Source organism: Esox lucius, chromosome 19 (genome assembly GCF_011004845.1).
Source record: "Esox lucius isolate fEsoLuc1 chromosome 19, fEsoLuc1.pri, whole genome shotgun sequence".
Taxonomy (NCBI): domain Eukaryota; kingdom Metazoa; phylum Chordata; class Actinopteri; order Esociformes; family Esocidae; genus Esox; species Esox lucius.
In genome coordinates, this window is record NC_047587.1 from 32,024,591 (window position 1) to 32,040,203 (window position 15,613).

General features: G+C 42.7%; 1 protein-coding gene across 1 annotated transcript; it reads right to left on the reverse strand.

Moving 5' to 3' along the window:
* Nucleotides 1-161: 161 nt before the first annotated feature.
* On the reverse strand, nt 162-14,462 carry washc4 (WASH complex subunit 4). Its single transcript, XM_010884177.5, has 30 exons — nt 14,317-14,462; nt 13,548-13,687; nt 12,733-12,786; nt 11,928-11,993; nt 11,715-11,760; nt 11,337-11,404; nt 11,166-11,248; nt 10,917-11,063; nt 9,865-9,985; nt 9,557-9,680; nt 8,858-8,985; nt 7,705-7,865; nt 7,388-7,514; nt 7,140-7,265; nt 6,937-7,044; nt 6,612-6,758; nt 6,311-6,390; nt 5,476-5,581; nt 5,114-5,230; nt 4,850-5,018; nt 4,594-4,748; nt 4,283-4,357; nt 3,964-4,203; nt 3,378-3,553; nt 2,878-2,964; nt 2,570-2,717; nt 2,381-2,477; nt 2,071-2,267; nt 1,685-1,781; nt 162-1,515 (listed from the first exon to the last, which is right to left on the reverse strand). The coding sequence occupies exons 1-30, from the start codon at nt 14,375-14,377 to the stop codon at nt 1,454-1,456; spliced, it is 3,513 nt and encodes a 1,170-aa protein (XP_010882479.3). The 5' UTR covers nt 14,378-14,462; the 3' UTR covers nt 162-1,453.
* Nucleotides 14,463-15,613: the final 1,151 nt, after the last annotated feature.

Below are 15,613 nucleotides of genomic sequence, written 5' to 3' on the forward strand. Positions count from 1 at the left end.
GTCTGTGGTCTTGGCTATGGAGGGATGGAATGGGTAGGGCCAGTAGAGAAGGACTTGGCTGATCATTTATCATTATTGGAAAGGAGATGTGCTTATCAAAATGAGAGTATTTGTCATCATTGTTTTATGATTATTGGCTAATGAGAAACTGATTAAATACATTTATCTTAAAATGTTTATTACTTTGACATGTTCTGTGTACAATACACATGATAAATGCCTTCAATTTACAAAAGATTAACCAAAGCAAGCAGGACATCCTAATCAGAATTAAGAGAGCTGTTCCTAAACTGGTCACTAAAACTCAGAAATGGACCCTCAGATTCTAACATTAAATTTTTTCCCCCTTCTCCAGTAACTTGTTTAAGAATGAAGCCAAAACAAATTTTAGTGCCTGTAGTTTGATGAAATAAGCAAAACGGCCAGATACTATTAAGGTGAATAGAAATAAAACCCTATGAGTGTTTACCCATGGCTACATTATTATTTTGATCAATAAATGGACCAATTAAGAACAAAAAACATAATTTGCCATACCACTGGTAAAATGAGTTCTACTGACACCTGATGCCATACAATAACGGAAGCATGGATCATGAAGACGTTCCAAATAAGTTATTGAAAAATAACATCTGGCATATTGTACCTCATACAAGGCATAGAGAGTACAGAAATATAAAATTAGGCATTGACCAATCAAAAAGGCACAAGACTAAAAATAACAAATCACAATGTCAATCCATTAGAATCCAAAATGTCCAACTAGTTTTGTCAACTCAAATCATGTCTAGATCTGCAATTTGAAAACATTCATTAAGTCAAATGTAACACAATGTCCTATTACTCTAGACACTACAGTGAAAATAGATCTGCTGAGAAAGAATATCCTTTGTGTTCATTCAGTGTGATGTTAAATGGATAAAGGCCAGGACATAAGTTGTGACCACAAGGATGTCAGGTTGAGGAACAGTCAACGGACCACCATCCCCTGCATCGTTGCCAACGATTAATTGGAGGCACAGACAATGTTTTTTTTACTACTATTAGCAGTTCTGTTAACAGCAGGAAAGTCAGTGAGGGTTTGTGTGATTAAGAAAGACAGTGTTCCATTAAAAACAAACAACAGTAACCATTAATGTTTTCTGTGCACTTCCGGAACATTCTGCCTTTCAGGACCATTCCAGAAAGCAGACGACTTGTAGCTCAGAGTTGGGGAACGTCTTCATCGTCGTCCATTTTCCTGCTGGGGGGAGGCTTCCACGTCTTTACGAACACACTCCGGTCTTGTCCTTTCAGTCTGGTATCACAGGACATGACACTACCTCAGTGTGGTATACTGGCCCTGCTGGTTCCACACCAGTCCTTCACTACTCTCCATACCGTGGCGTGCCCCAGTTCCCCAAATCAGTCACAGCACTGACATTTCAACTCTGTCCTAGGAACTCAGTGTCCTTTAGCTGTCCCGGAGAAGTTCAGAGCCATCTGTACAGGTGGGTACTGTTTTAGCAGCCGTTTCTAAAAGACAGAAACAAAGATGTCCAATTTTATATAATGTTGGGTCAGACGCTTTTGTGCTTTTCTAGAGCTTCATAACACTTTGAAAAACAACTTGTACAAAAAGTATTACGTGAACAGAACTTCCATCACATTGTTGAATGGAAAACAGAATAACCCCAAATATGACCTCTGTCCTTTCTCTCCTGGGTCTCCTCTGCGGCGGTCTTGTCAGCACGGAAGAAGATCCGAGCGCTGCTTAGGGAGAAGTGAAGCAGCTCAAACTCCTAAAGGAGAGAGAGGAACACAATCAGTGATCGATAGATAGACTGACAGACTGATTATTTCAGAGTGTCAAATACAAGCTGATATTCCCCAATTCTCTTTGCAGCAACCACCAGGAGCCCAGTTACCAATATCAAAGCCATTCTAACATCAAAGTCCGTTAGCAGACTCTCTTGACTGGAGTAATTTATGATGCATGAACACATTCTCATACTTTCTTTTGTACAGCCCCCCCGCCCCCGTGGGAATTCAACCCACAGGTGGTGGTATAACCTATGGTCAGTCAGGTACCTGCAGGTTGATATCCAGCCTCTTCTGGGTGAGGTTCATGGTCTGCAGGAGCTTCTCATCCTGGCAGGCGGCCTGGACGTTCTGCTCCTTCAACACCGCACTCATTTCCTTCATGTACTTCTCCCTGACCGCCTGGAACCAGTGGAGGGAGTCGAACTCAAGGTACTGGTCCAGCAGCTTCAGGATGTAGGCCACACCTGGGGAGGACAAATATAGTTGTGGAGAAAAAACAAGTCAGTATTATCCATCAAACAATGAGAGATCAATCCAACCGCATACTGATACTGTAATCTGTGAAACGCTGACTCACCCATGGCGAAGCCATCGTCTGTGAAGGCCGCCCCGCCTTTGTTCTTCTTGTTGAGCTTCTCCTTGCAACCGATGGAGTGCTCCACAAAGTTCACAGTCTGGAACAGAGGAAGGGAGGGGTTGTAGGAGAGAGGTGAGGAGAGGGGAGAGCAATGGACAGAGAGACGGGTGAAACAGCGCAGGGACTCACAAGAGGAGGAACGATCATGTAGAAGTTTCTCAGGTGCATGTTCTTGACACTGCGAAATTCGGGGGCGAACACTCCCACCAGCATCTTGAAGTACTCGGTCCCCTCGGCGGAGTTACTGGTCAGATCCCCCAGGACAGAGTCCAGCAGACTGGATCCATTCACAAATGTAAACAATATTATTTAGCCAGAGCAAGTGTTCTGGGTGAATTGAATTACGTTAGGTATATTGACGCAACTTTTACAAACACCCTAACACACAAGCACATGCACCTGGAAGCGAGCAAGCACATAAATACACACGCATGCACCTGGCTGCTTTCTGGGTCTCTTCTGAAAGCCCCTCCTCCTTTACCAGCTCCTCAAAGTTCACTATGTCCTCCAGGTCAGGAACAAACCTGGGGGTGGAAAAACAAACATGTGGGTTTTTAGTATAGCATTTACTATAGAACTACATTACCTACAAGCCCTTTACAGACCTGAATGGTTAGAACACTTGCAGGTTGTTAGATTACTACATCAGTAGTTGCCAGATCGATATCCACAAATTATAATTATTAATTTAAATCGGTCGTTCGGTTCCTGAGCAAGGCAGTTATCCCAAATTGCTCCCCGGGAACCCAATGTGACAGCTCCCTACAACTCACCAATTTGAAACGCTCACACTTCTACCGGACCTCGTGACGAACCGACAACTAGGTGAATTTAATCTTAATTTGAGTTGCGAGTCACGAGCCTGGGAAGTGCCAATGCCGCCAGGGGAAGGTTAACATGTCAATGTGTTCTACTGTTGGGGTCCAGTGCGGGTCACCTGATGGCGCTGCTGCAGCAGTGCAGGCCCCCGGAGCGGATCATCCGCACGTAGCCCATGGCGTTACCGATCTGGCTGATGAGCTGTCTGAACTGGTCCAGGTAACTCTGCCCATCGGGGGTGATGCCGAGCTTCCTGATGCCGCGGTTGAACTTCTCTGCCCTCTCAAAGGGGTACTACATCAAAGACAGCGACACACACAAAAAAAAAACCACGTGGTTACAGATTCAGTTTAAACGACTTCTCCGGACGCTGCCCGGGATATTACGATTTAAACACTGAACACCTTACTGGGAGTGAAGCTCAGTTAAGTATGGGATGTTTTAGTGAAACCACAAGACTGATGTCTTGCAAATATGGAAGAGGTATATGGTGGAGGGTTGGCAGGGAAGGTTCTGTGGGAGCTGATTGGTAGATTAAGCTAAAGTTTGGCATACTGGTCCGTTCAGAAGGAAGTGTCTAGAAACGTGGCTAGATGTGAGCATACACTTTTGATTCCACCTGGCATAAAAACAAAATCTTTCACAACCAATCTATGCGTTCTATATCTTTTGGCAATCCCGTTTTTGAATGGAGGCCTTTTTACCTTCTGGTCTGACTGGTCTTTGGTCTCCCTGAAGAAACGGATGTCTTTGATGAGCCTGGACTTGATATGCTCGTCGTACATGAACTGGCTGAAGATGTAGAACTTCTTCCTCAGGAACTGGTAGGTGAAGTTGACTGTGGTGTTCATGATGCCTGTGCCGTGGGTGCGGATGGAGTTGGCGATGTGGCGGATGTTGATGGTGTTCAGGTGCTTGTTGTTGCTCGTCTTCTCAATGAAAATCTGAGGGAGAGACAGGCCGTTATAACAGGAAGAGAGACAGGACAGCTATGGAAGAGAGGAGACGGGGGGAGACTCGTACCTGGTTGTTGAGGTTGTAGAGGTAACGGGACACAAACACATGGATGTTCCTCATAATCTCCAAAACATCCAATCCCTGGCCAGGAAAAAAAAGAAAAGAAAAAAAGACACGGTCAGGGATCCAATCAGATCGTGCCTGTGGCCTAGATAGCCTATTAACCGTTTACCCAAATTTAATGAAATGTTGCCTTTAAAAAGCTTTGTAGATAACAAAACCCAAATCGGAATTGAATCCTGGCTTCAGCAGACATTATGTAATGACACACTAAAACACACTCGCTGTTCACTCATTCACCAAAACCATGCACACACCTGCTCCAGTGTCTGGCTAGGTAAGTGTGCCTCAGTCATGGTGAGTCCGTATCGCTGGGTGGCCAGGTTCCTCATCTCACTGTAGGTGGCCCAGTCATGAAGAGCCACCGTGGTCAGGTTATAAAAAGTCTTGTCCAGGTAGTGGGTCACGTAGGCTGTGGGGACGACGCACAAACCACACACAGCTGAACAAGCCACTTCGGATTCAAAACGAAAGCTGACAGTGCTGTATGCCCGGGCTCCATCCAGTACCTACCTTTGATGTGGATGAAGCGGTTGAAAAAGCGGATGGGTTTGAGGGAGAAGAAGTGGGCCAGGTCCTTCATGCCCACCTTGAAGGGGTTCCTGTCGTCCAGCTTCAGGTGTGTGTGGACTGACAGTCGCAGGTCCTTCTCTATCTCCTTACACAGTTTGTCCAACAGGTGCTTATATGGGAAGGACATGGAGGGAGATCATTACAGTGAACTAACAGCATCACCTGGAGTCACTTATCTACGTGTAGCTCCCCTCTCCGCCTCACCTCATTAAACACCTGCATGATCTCAGTGTCATAACTCTTCAGCAGCTGGTCACATGACTCCATGTGTTTAGCGTACAACATGGTGGGCACGCAGTCCCTCAGGGCGCTGAACATGTACTGCCTCAGCCAATCAGAAACAGCCAAGGGAAGGAGTGACAGCGCGTCCAGTAAATCATATCCAACGACCACAAGACAAAACAGCCAGGTAGACCAAAGAGAAGAGAGACCAATGAAAAGCAGGACCGCTAGCAACATGCTATTAGCCAAGTATCGGCCATTCACAGCTCTCAATCTTAACAGGTGGCGAGAATAAGGTCATTGGGTGATGCTGGAGGGACGGATTTGGTGTGATCAATGCTTACGTGGATTCGTGCAGCATCTACAGCGTGATCATACACATCATCCAGATAGATGGGGAATACTGCTCTGTGCCAGTACAGGAAACTGCAGTCACACTGGACCTTCACCCTGACCAAACAGCAACAGCATATTAACCACCGCTTTGACTAATCTAAGTAAAACACAGGGTTACTTAGTCCTTCCTGGCGTTTTATAGTTAGACCTGAAGAACCGCGTGTGCTCCTATAGTGCTGAGGCCAGTAGGCTACCAGGGCACCACGTCACACACACAAGTTTGTACAGCTACCCTCATGGGGACCAGAAAATAGAAATTGCATGCTCCCTTGCCCTAACCTTAACCCCCACCCTTACCTCAATAAAGTAACATTTATGCCTAAACTTTACCTAGATGTAATGCCTAACCTTAACCAACAATACCTGGACCTTAAAGAAACCCCAATTCTAACTATAAAATCAATTGTAAGTTTGACCCTAAACCGGAAATTGACTTTTGCCTCACGGGCACCGGCAAAAGGTCCCAATGAGGTACATTTTTTCTGGTTTTACTATACTCATTGGGACATTTGGTCCCCATTCGTTCAGTAAGACCACACACACACACACACACACACACACACACACACACACACACACACACACACACACACACACACACACACACACACACACACACACACACACACACACACACACACACACACACACACACACACACACACACACACACACACACACACACACACACACACACACACACACACACACACACACACACACACACACACACACACACACACACACACACACACACACACACACACACACACACACACACACCTTTCTTTCAGCTCACTGATCAGGTCCAGCTTCTTCAGCACCAGCTGCAGAGGGAGCAACTCTTCATCTCTGAACGTTTTCTGCCAGAATGGAAATTAAATGTAATAAAGTGACCAGCTTCATGAACGTATCCCACTTAATAATTCCCTTCAGGTTCCATTTACTGTTAGATGTAGTGTTGCAAAGTTCCAGAAGCAATTCAGAAATGCCTAGGTTTTAAAGAAATCCCTTTTGGGATATTTCTAGATTTCCCACAGGTTCCAGGAATTGCTCATACCAGCAACTTTGTCAGCTTTCTTACCATCTGCGTCCCCACACTGAGAGCCAGGGAAATCACTAGGCGGCGCTCCTTAGTGCTGGGCCCGTTCAGAGCGTTCTCAGCCAGCACAAGAGCAGAAAGCACATCCAACCGCTGCTCGCTGTACTTCTTATCAGAGATCACCCTTTTCTAGAGAAGAGAAACATTTAAAACCAATAAGATAACTTACTTTCTTAAGTGAAACATATTGTAGTTTAGCTGAAAATGTTGTTTCTCTCGTGGTTTACATGTCGTATTTCTGTAATATCGTCCGTGTAGAGAGTATTTCCATGCACAGTCAAGTTGAGGAAATAGAACGGGGGCGTACCTTAGCGATGCCTATAGAGCTGAGGGCCTGAGACTGCAGCTGTTGTGTGATGTGGGACACGGAGTCGGCCACCACCATGGAGCGCCGGTGGAACGTGTGCTCCACTGCCTGACCCGGAAAACACGGCGGACATCATTAAAATGGTGTGTAATCAACAGTTAGTGATCGCAGCAGTAAATGTATACTTTCACATTTGAACACACCTTGAGCAGCTCGATGAGTCTGCAGAGGGCTTTGACCGAGGTCTTGGTCATTGGTCTTTGCATGGACATGTACAGGTTCATGGTGGTCTTGATTATGGTGCTGATACTGTAGGCATATAGTATACCCTGCACAGGGGGGCACGGACAATAACATAGCAGACTTACTACAATTACATGGCAGACTTTCTACATCCCCTGGTACCTTCTGATCAGTCTCTGAAAGCCTGGTTAATAGTGTCATTCCAAACCTGCACAAAGACGTTACACCTGCTGCTGAGGTCCTCAGACATCTTGTCGTTTCGCTGCTCCTTCGATGAGATGGCCTCCATCTTCATCATCCAGGATGTAACAAACACGTAGTAGGACTGGACATCCCTGACAGGTTACAACACACATTACATGTTAACTGAGCGGACACCAACACAGCCATTAACTATATGTCCCATGTGGCACACTGTAGTCTGTTTTAAACGTCTGCTTGCATCTTGACTGTTTGTACGGTGTTGCCAAGTAAAACCAAGTGTCCATCTTAGAGAACAGCATTTCACTGACTGACTGAACATACTTGGTGAGAGTCTGTGCTTTCTGCTGCAGGTAAGTGTCTCTCTGTGCTCTGATGCTCTGAACACTCTTCTTGTCCATCAGCTTGGCTGCAGCTGGGACCTTGGTCATAAGGAAGGTGTCTGGGAACCAAATGATGTTTGATGTCAGTGTCACAGCTGGCACCTGGGGACAGAAAGTTGAGAGGATAGAGATGTGTTAAACCAATGCAATTGAACACGATATTCACACAGGATTACTAATTAACTAAGGTTAATTATAGCGTAACCATTATAAATAATCTTAGATCAATGCCTCCGAAATGAATACTGTGATGAACTATGCAGGAACACGCTTCCAACACTGGGTTAATAATCTGGGAAAGTCATTCCCCAAACATTTTCACAATCCTTGCTATAAGAGCCACTTCATAAAATGACAGAGGCTTAATTTAATGCTTATTGGCACGCGTCATCAGGTTTTTGCCTTTCAGTGATCTGGTTTTGTATATTTGTATAGTAAAAAAAAAAAAGTTTTTATTTTTATTAATCTTCTGCACTCTCCTGGTTGCATTCATACCTCATTAAACATACCCACTACATCTCCCTCAAAGACTACACCTCTGATTCAGCTGCAGTTACGCAAGGTGTTCTCCAGGGCTCAGTTCTGGGCCTCTCGCTCTTCCTTTACCACTTCAACCTCGAATTCCTCTGCTATGCAGACAACACTCAGCTTCACTTCAGCACCAAATCTCTCACAAAACCACCACTGACACACACTGAATCCTGCCTCTCTGCAATAACCTGGGTACACCAGAGCTTTCTCAAACTCAACAGTGATTCCTACTCATAGGCACCAAATCCACTGTCTCTCCTTCCCTCAATGCATGTAACCTTGGTGTCATCCTTGACTCAACCCTACATCTACTCATCATACCTCCACAAGCTTCAAACGGTCCAAATCTATGCAGTCTGTATTCTCACCCACACCTGGGGACAGAGCTTTTTCTAGGGTTTCTCTGAGGATGTGGAACTCGCTGCGGACAAACATCTGGGAGTCTGAATCAACACCTTCCAGCACTGCCTAAAGCCCCACAATGTTTCAAATCGCATTCTTTGTGTCTTCTCAAAACATTCCATATTGTATATCACATTCCATATTGGATATCACAGACAGACCTTTTTGCAGATGTCTAGCAGGGCTTTGTAGAGCTTCTTGTCTACAGTTCTGAAAATGTGGAAGTGAAGAACGAAGAGTCCACAGACCCCAGCATATTTATCTCTCTGGTCTATCTCCGACGGCTCACCTAAAATCCGGCAACAAAGACAGTAACAAACAAAAAAATACATATCAGCATTTGCATCGTAACGCTGTCACCAACAATCATTTAGAGAAATCCTGTCACTTCTCTAGAGTCCAAAGCTACAGAATTACACATTGGACCTGTATACAGCATTGGTGCCAGGATCGTATGGAAAGCACAGAATTTCTAACCCGCACAATATCACTTTTGCTTACTGCTAACTAGTGAGGCCTGTTTTCCTCCATAGACATAGCGAGTATAAAAAGGATCAATGAAATATTAGAGCCTATTATTGTTCTGGCAAAGATACTTCCTTAGTAGATGGCTAAACTGTATTATAAATCTATAATATCAACTTCGGTCCAAACGGTTTGTGAGGTCCAACCAGGAAAACTGAAATGTATAACTCCACAATGAACTTCTACTGAAAAAGGTACAAATCGGACAGTTCATACATTATGTAGACTGCTTAACCACAACACACTTCGGCGCAACAACAGCCTTCTGACTGAACTTGGTCCGCCCTACAGCATAATGCCCACTGCAGACCGACTGTTTAACCCTGTGGACTGACCGATCTTTGACTCCACATTGGTGAATATGTTGCGGATGTTCAGGGCAAATTCCTCGGCAAAGGCAGTGTTCTTCGAGACAGAAACTCCCTCCCCGGGGTCATCAAACCTCTGCTCCACACATGCCTGGCCGACACAGAGACAGACAAGAATGGCAGGGGTGAGTTCGACAGACGCAAAATAGAACTCTTCATTCTAAGTATTATATCCCTGACTTCAGCAAGCTCTTTAGAAATGCTAATGTTAAATTACACCTAAGTCACCTTCGTCAGGAAGTAATCAACATGACACGACTGAGGGGTGAACCCACCTGGAATATCATGCTGTCCAGCAGTTGTCCCTCCAGCTTTAGCAGCAGCTTCTCAAACGGCTTCAGCTTCTCCTCTGGGATGGCAAACTTCCCTGGGTTATGATGTACTGACTTCAGTAACCTGAAGGTTGGGCAGGAATACAGGGTCAGTTTTTCTTTAACCTTCTCCATTTCAGTGTTTCACAAACTCCGTCCCCAGGACTCTGAGACATGCACATCTTAATTTTTGCCATGATAGGGTTGGGAGATGTTAAAGGTTACCTTTGAAGTGTGGACTGCCCTTTATTAAGCTGCCCACATATATGTAAAGCACCTGAAAACTAATTGTATGTGCACACAAACACCTAACTGCACAGACAGGTGGTTCTTGATGTAACTGCTTGTCAGATTCCGTTAGGACAAGTCTGACAACGCCACGGCAAATCATCCTCTGGTGAAAACGTCTCCATCGCATCTTTTAATCAGTCGTATGGGGCTGTTTGTATCTTACACTACACCTTCACCTCATTCATTATATACCTCGCCTTACATAGTTTCTGACTTTTATTACATTCAATCATTCTAGTGATTGAGATGATTTCCAGCAGTAATACCGGTAACTTGGTGCAAGTTAACTGGAGGGAAATGGCCAAATATATCTCCTGTGAGCTTCTTCGTCATTGCGAAAATCTAATCTATTTGATTAATAATAAAGTTGGTGTTGTTCATTTTTTTTCCAATCTGAATTTCAGGTATTTTATGTATATTAATGATGTGAAGAGTAAAGACTAATAGAAATAAGGGTAATTGTGGGTATGAAACTATGTCCAGGTTATAATCCTTTGGGGAGATCACCATCATCAAAACCTTCCCCCCAGGTAACCATGTCTTTTAACCAACGTCACTCAATAACACCTCTTATCAACCGAACACTACACAGCTGACTAAAATTAAGCTTAATGATGACTATTTTTATCCAACTTTGATCAAAGTCAAAAACCTATTTGTACCCATTGCGGTACCAAGGCCTGTGTTTGGGAAACGCTGCAAGATACCTGTATGTGAGTGTTTACCTCTTGTACATCTTCCAGTGGTCTTTCAGGGTGCTGTGATTCTCCATGATCTCATCCAGAGTTAACAGGACCACCAACAGCTCCCCCAGGTGCTCATAAACAGTTTGGAAATGAACTCCGGACGACTCAATTACTTTAGTAGCACTCCTGGAAGATGAAAAACTGTAAAAAAATAGAGCTGCAGTAGAGGTGTAATATGATTGAGTGTGTATGCATGTCCTGGGTGCTGACAAATGATCCCACGCTTACTTGTTGCTATTGTAGAGGGATGCCAACTGATGGACAATGCTGACCACCACCTCAAAGCATCGGGACACAAAACAGGACAGCTCCTACAGTTGGGAAAGAAGGGATATGAGAATAAAAATAACAAAATCATCCCTAGGCTATTCCTGTCTCACTACCTCACTGTGGACCAACCTGAAAGAAGGAGATGAACCGGCCCATCTGGACTTGTGACTCTCCTTCAACCACACAGCTGTCTGACACTGGAACACACACACAATATTTAAAAGCTGTGAAAAGGTAGAGAAATTAAAGGTTCACTACTGGTCTGAATCAAATACAGCTCCAGAAAAAATTAAGAGACCACTGCACCTTTTTCTGTCAATTACAAAAAAGTCAAAAAGGAAGGTTTTGAGTGAGGAACAGATGGGTTAAAATTAAGAGACCACTGAGAATTGAACGATGTTGTTCCTCACTTAAAACTTACCTTTTCAACTTTTTTGGAAAGGAAAGAAAAAGCTGCAGTGGTCTCTTAATTTTTTCCAGGGCTGTACATAAATGATAGTTGTTTACCTCCTTCACCATAGTACAGCAAGCCATTGTAAAACTTGATTTCTGCCTACAGAGGGAGACAACAGATGTCCTGTGCACTACAGTAAAACATTTTAACATCAAAACCCATCACAATGAATCACTGTTAAGTGACATTACTACATGTGCAAACCACACACCAAGTGGGCAGTTAAATATGAACAAGGCCATTTATTAAAGAAACATCCTGCTTACCTCATACTTCAGCTTCCTGACCTCACTGCAAAGAGCTGCATACACTGTAATCACTTTGTTCAGGACCTGTGGAGATCACAGGCAGAATATCAACACCACATCAGAGCTGTCAAAAAAGGCCAGGTCCCACTGGTCTAATAAAAAAGAAACCCAGGGAGTATCAAAAATAAATAAAAGAAGATTTTGAATTCCTAAGGACAACTGGAACTGAATGGAACCCCAGGGGTAATTATTTTTTGACGCCCCTCTAAATTCCATGTAAAGTACTTTGTGGTTGCAATCCACTGCCCTTCTAGGTTTCCAGCCTGGGATTAGGATACAAGCCAGCAAACTGCAACAGCAAGCCAGGGATTTAAAATGAGACTAATCTATATATACATTGTTCATACAGATTTTGACTTTTAACAAAATTTCCATTAGCAATCTCCTTACTTTAGCTACTTTTAAGGAGTTAACTTTGCAGGCTGAGTGGCATATATTGCATACATTGAATGCCCAACACAATTGAAAGTATTGCAGCACAGCAGTGATCCAAATTAAAGGCTGCATCTAATCTTTCTTCCTTTAGATTTACAAATTATTTCTTTCCATTCACATGATTAATTTCACCACAGGTAAACTAACAATAAAATGAATACAGGCAATGTTGAAACGGGCAATAAATGAATTAATGAAGTAAAATCTTCATCAGAAATGTTCCAATTACACAACAGAAAATGAATGACCTAACAAATGCTAATATTTCTTTAAACTTGCAGTTTGATAGCTCAAATTTCTGAGTGCAGCTTAATTCAGATTCTCTTACCTTGTTGTCTGTTTTAATCAGTTCCAACAACGAGGACTGTTCATATGGAAGAAGCTGAAAGTGGATGAGATTACAAAAATTGCTGAGTCTATTGTCCCAAGTGAATTTGCCAGTAATCTTCCACTCGTGAAGATCACAATCATTAGTATACATATGAAAAGGAATAATAGCAAATATTGGAATTCGGTCTAGTTTAATAAATATCTTGAAGTTGTTAGACTGTATCAAACCATGCAGCTCTCACTCAGGGACAGTGGGTTTGAGCTAGAGCAATAGCTAATATGTCACAAAGTGATATCACTCTCCCCTACAGAACAACTAAAGAAACAAACAAAAAACCTTGACAGGAAAACCAATTCTTTAACAGTGAAAACATAACATTGGGGACTGTGATACATGGAACTAATGGATTGTGATATATCAAATATGTTTTGTAATGCATTTTAGATGCAGGTTCACAATCTTATGTTTTCAGACATCTCTGTCAAGACAAGGAAATAGCTACCTGGGGCTTATTGGCAAGCCCCATGAAAGAGTTGTTGTGCTAACTTGACCACACTCCCTGAGTGAGAGGGCTGCACACTTAAGACGGTTCAACAACAATTTAGGGATTAGTGAACATTAACACATATTTGCTGGTTCCACTAAGGGATTTTCTAGTTCCATTCTTTCATGATCCCACAAGTAATGACTGCAGTCAAAACAAGCATAATGGAAAACTTACTCTTGTTTTGTACAATTTAATTTAAGCAGGAACATGTCTCTGGAAAGTTAACATGAGTGAGTTTCTGGATTAAAGGGGGAGATAATCTCACTTTTAGGGCTATGGGGTCCAAAGTGAAGTCCCACACATCCCCTATAGAGTCGTCCAGAGCATCTTCTATGCCTTTCAGCTGAGATGTGTACTCCTCCAGAAACCTGGCATAGTTCTTCAGTTGCACCTCAGTGTGTATCTCTAGAAGGACGAACACAAAATACACGAGATTAGCCACATAGCTATATTAATCTCGTAGAAATAGGACACATTTTGGATGCGGTACAGTAGCGTCTAATTTACACCACGACGTTAAAGGAAAACAAATGCACTGTACAGCTACTTGTCAACTTCACTGTCAATAATCTGAATGGATTGCTGAAGTTGACAGCAAAATGTCACGCGTTAATTAGCCAGCTATGCTACGAAAATGTTCATATAGTCAATATTGCTTTTAGCGTGCATTGCAACTTCCCTGCATAAAAAGACAGTGGACGTGAGTTCTCAAAATAACACCAGCTAGTTAGCTAGCTAAATAATGCAATCATTGACAGACAGTTGAGTTAGAACCTGGTTACAGAAACTGTTGACAGTGTTGTGCAACCTGAACCGCAACTCCTTGCAATAATTAAAACACACGATATTGCTAAATATCATTAAATTAGCTGAAGTTGTTTGCCATATACTGTACATTTATTTTGAGGACAACAGCTCAAATCGACGCTAGGCCAGACAGCTGTTAGCCACACAAGACAAGCTAAATCGTCAAAGCGAATTCAGCGGGCTAGCTAATCATTCATTTCCATTTTAGTTATCTAAAACCGGCTTACTCGTAGACCCGTCGTCAAATCGATCGAATTCCCAGTCAGGTGAAATAGCGTCCACCGCCATCGTTCCAAAAGCTTGTTCCACTGATAAAGGCGATTTAGTTTGACTTAGAGAAAGTGAACGTAAATCCCATGATCTGCCCCCTGACTTCAAGGTACTTGTGGGAAATGTCGTTTTTGTAAATTGTGTACATGTGGATATTATTGATTTGAAGAACAAATATTTCCTCACTTTAAATAAAGAAAATAAGAATGATTGTGTCATCACGACCAACCTCAGACATGACACTAATGCTCTTACATTAAATCAAACTTTAAAATGTGTAGACTGGTTTATATATTTTTTAAACATCTCACGTACCTTCTAAACTATTATACAACCAGCTAGACACCGTTTTAAGGTGTATGAAGTCTTAGTCGGTTTCTCTTATTTTCAAATGTGTAATCAGAACAAATCTATGCTGATGAAACAACGAAGGGTATTTTTATAATCGTATCAATGTTTTTTCTTCATTTTTAATAACAGAACGTATGAATGAAAAACAAGAAAGTCTTATGGTCAAATTCTCTGCTTTACATCTTCAGATTACTTCAATTCAGAAGTAATATCTTCAACTACTTAAATCTGAAGTAATGTCTTCAACCAGGCAATTTCTAGCACTGGGGGTGCACATAGGTGATTGTGCCAGGCAGCTCACAGTCACTGTCACACTAAAAATAATGATCCTTACTGTAACTCACCCAGGGCCCAACGCCCTGTTTTTACCTGGTCTGTCCTTTGTCCTGATCTTGTCCGTTTGGTCCCACGTTAGAGAGGTGATGATGATTCAAAGATACAGGTGCACACACGACTGTATGTTGCTCCGCATAACGACGTCTGATAAATGACTTAAATGTAAATTGAAGGTGATTTGATTGTGATCTGATCTTCCTGACCTCATCCAGAGGTTGTTAGGCACATATTGCGCGTTGATATCAAGCAAGTGTAAACAATATTGGATGGGCAAACTATTTAAATCATCATTGTACTAGCATCTAAAATTACTGAAGCATCATGGACGTATGGTATTAGTAAAGAATTCATTAAAAAAAATAAAAAATATCCAGCAAATAATTTGCACACAGAGACACAAAAGCTAATCTGCTCACAATGTAGTCACGGTGGACAGATAAGAGAAACATTTTAAAACAATGTGCAAACGTGGCAAACCTTGAGTAGATAGTGATTGAATCATATTGATCAGTCAGCACAAAGCGTAAAAGAGACCCGAGTGTATATATTTGTAATTTATATGTGCTC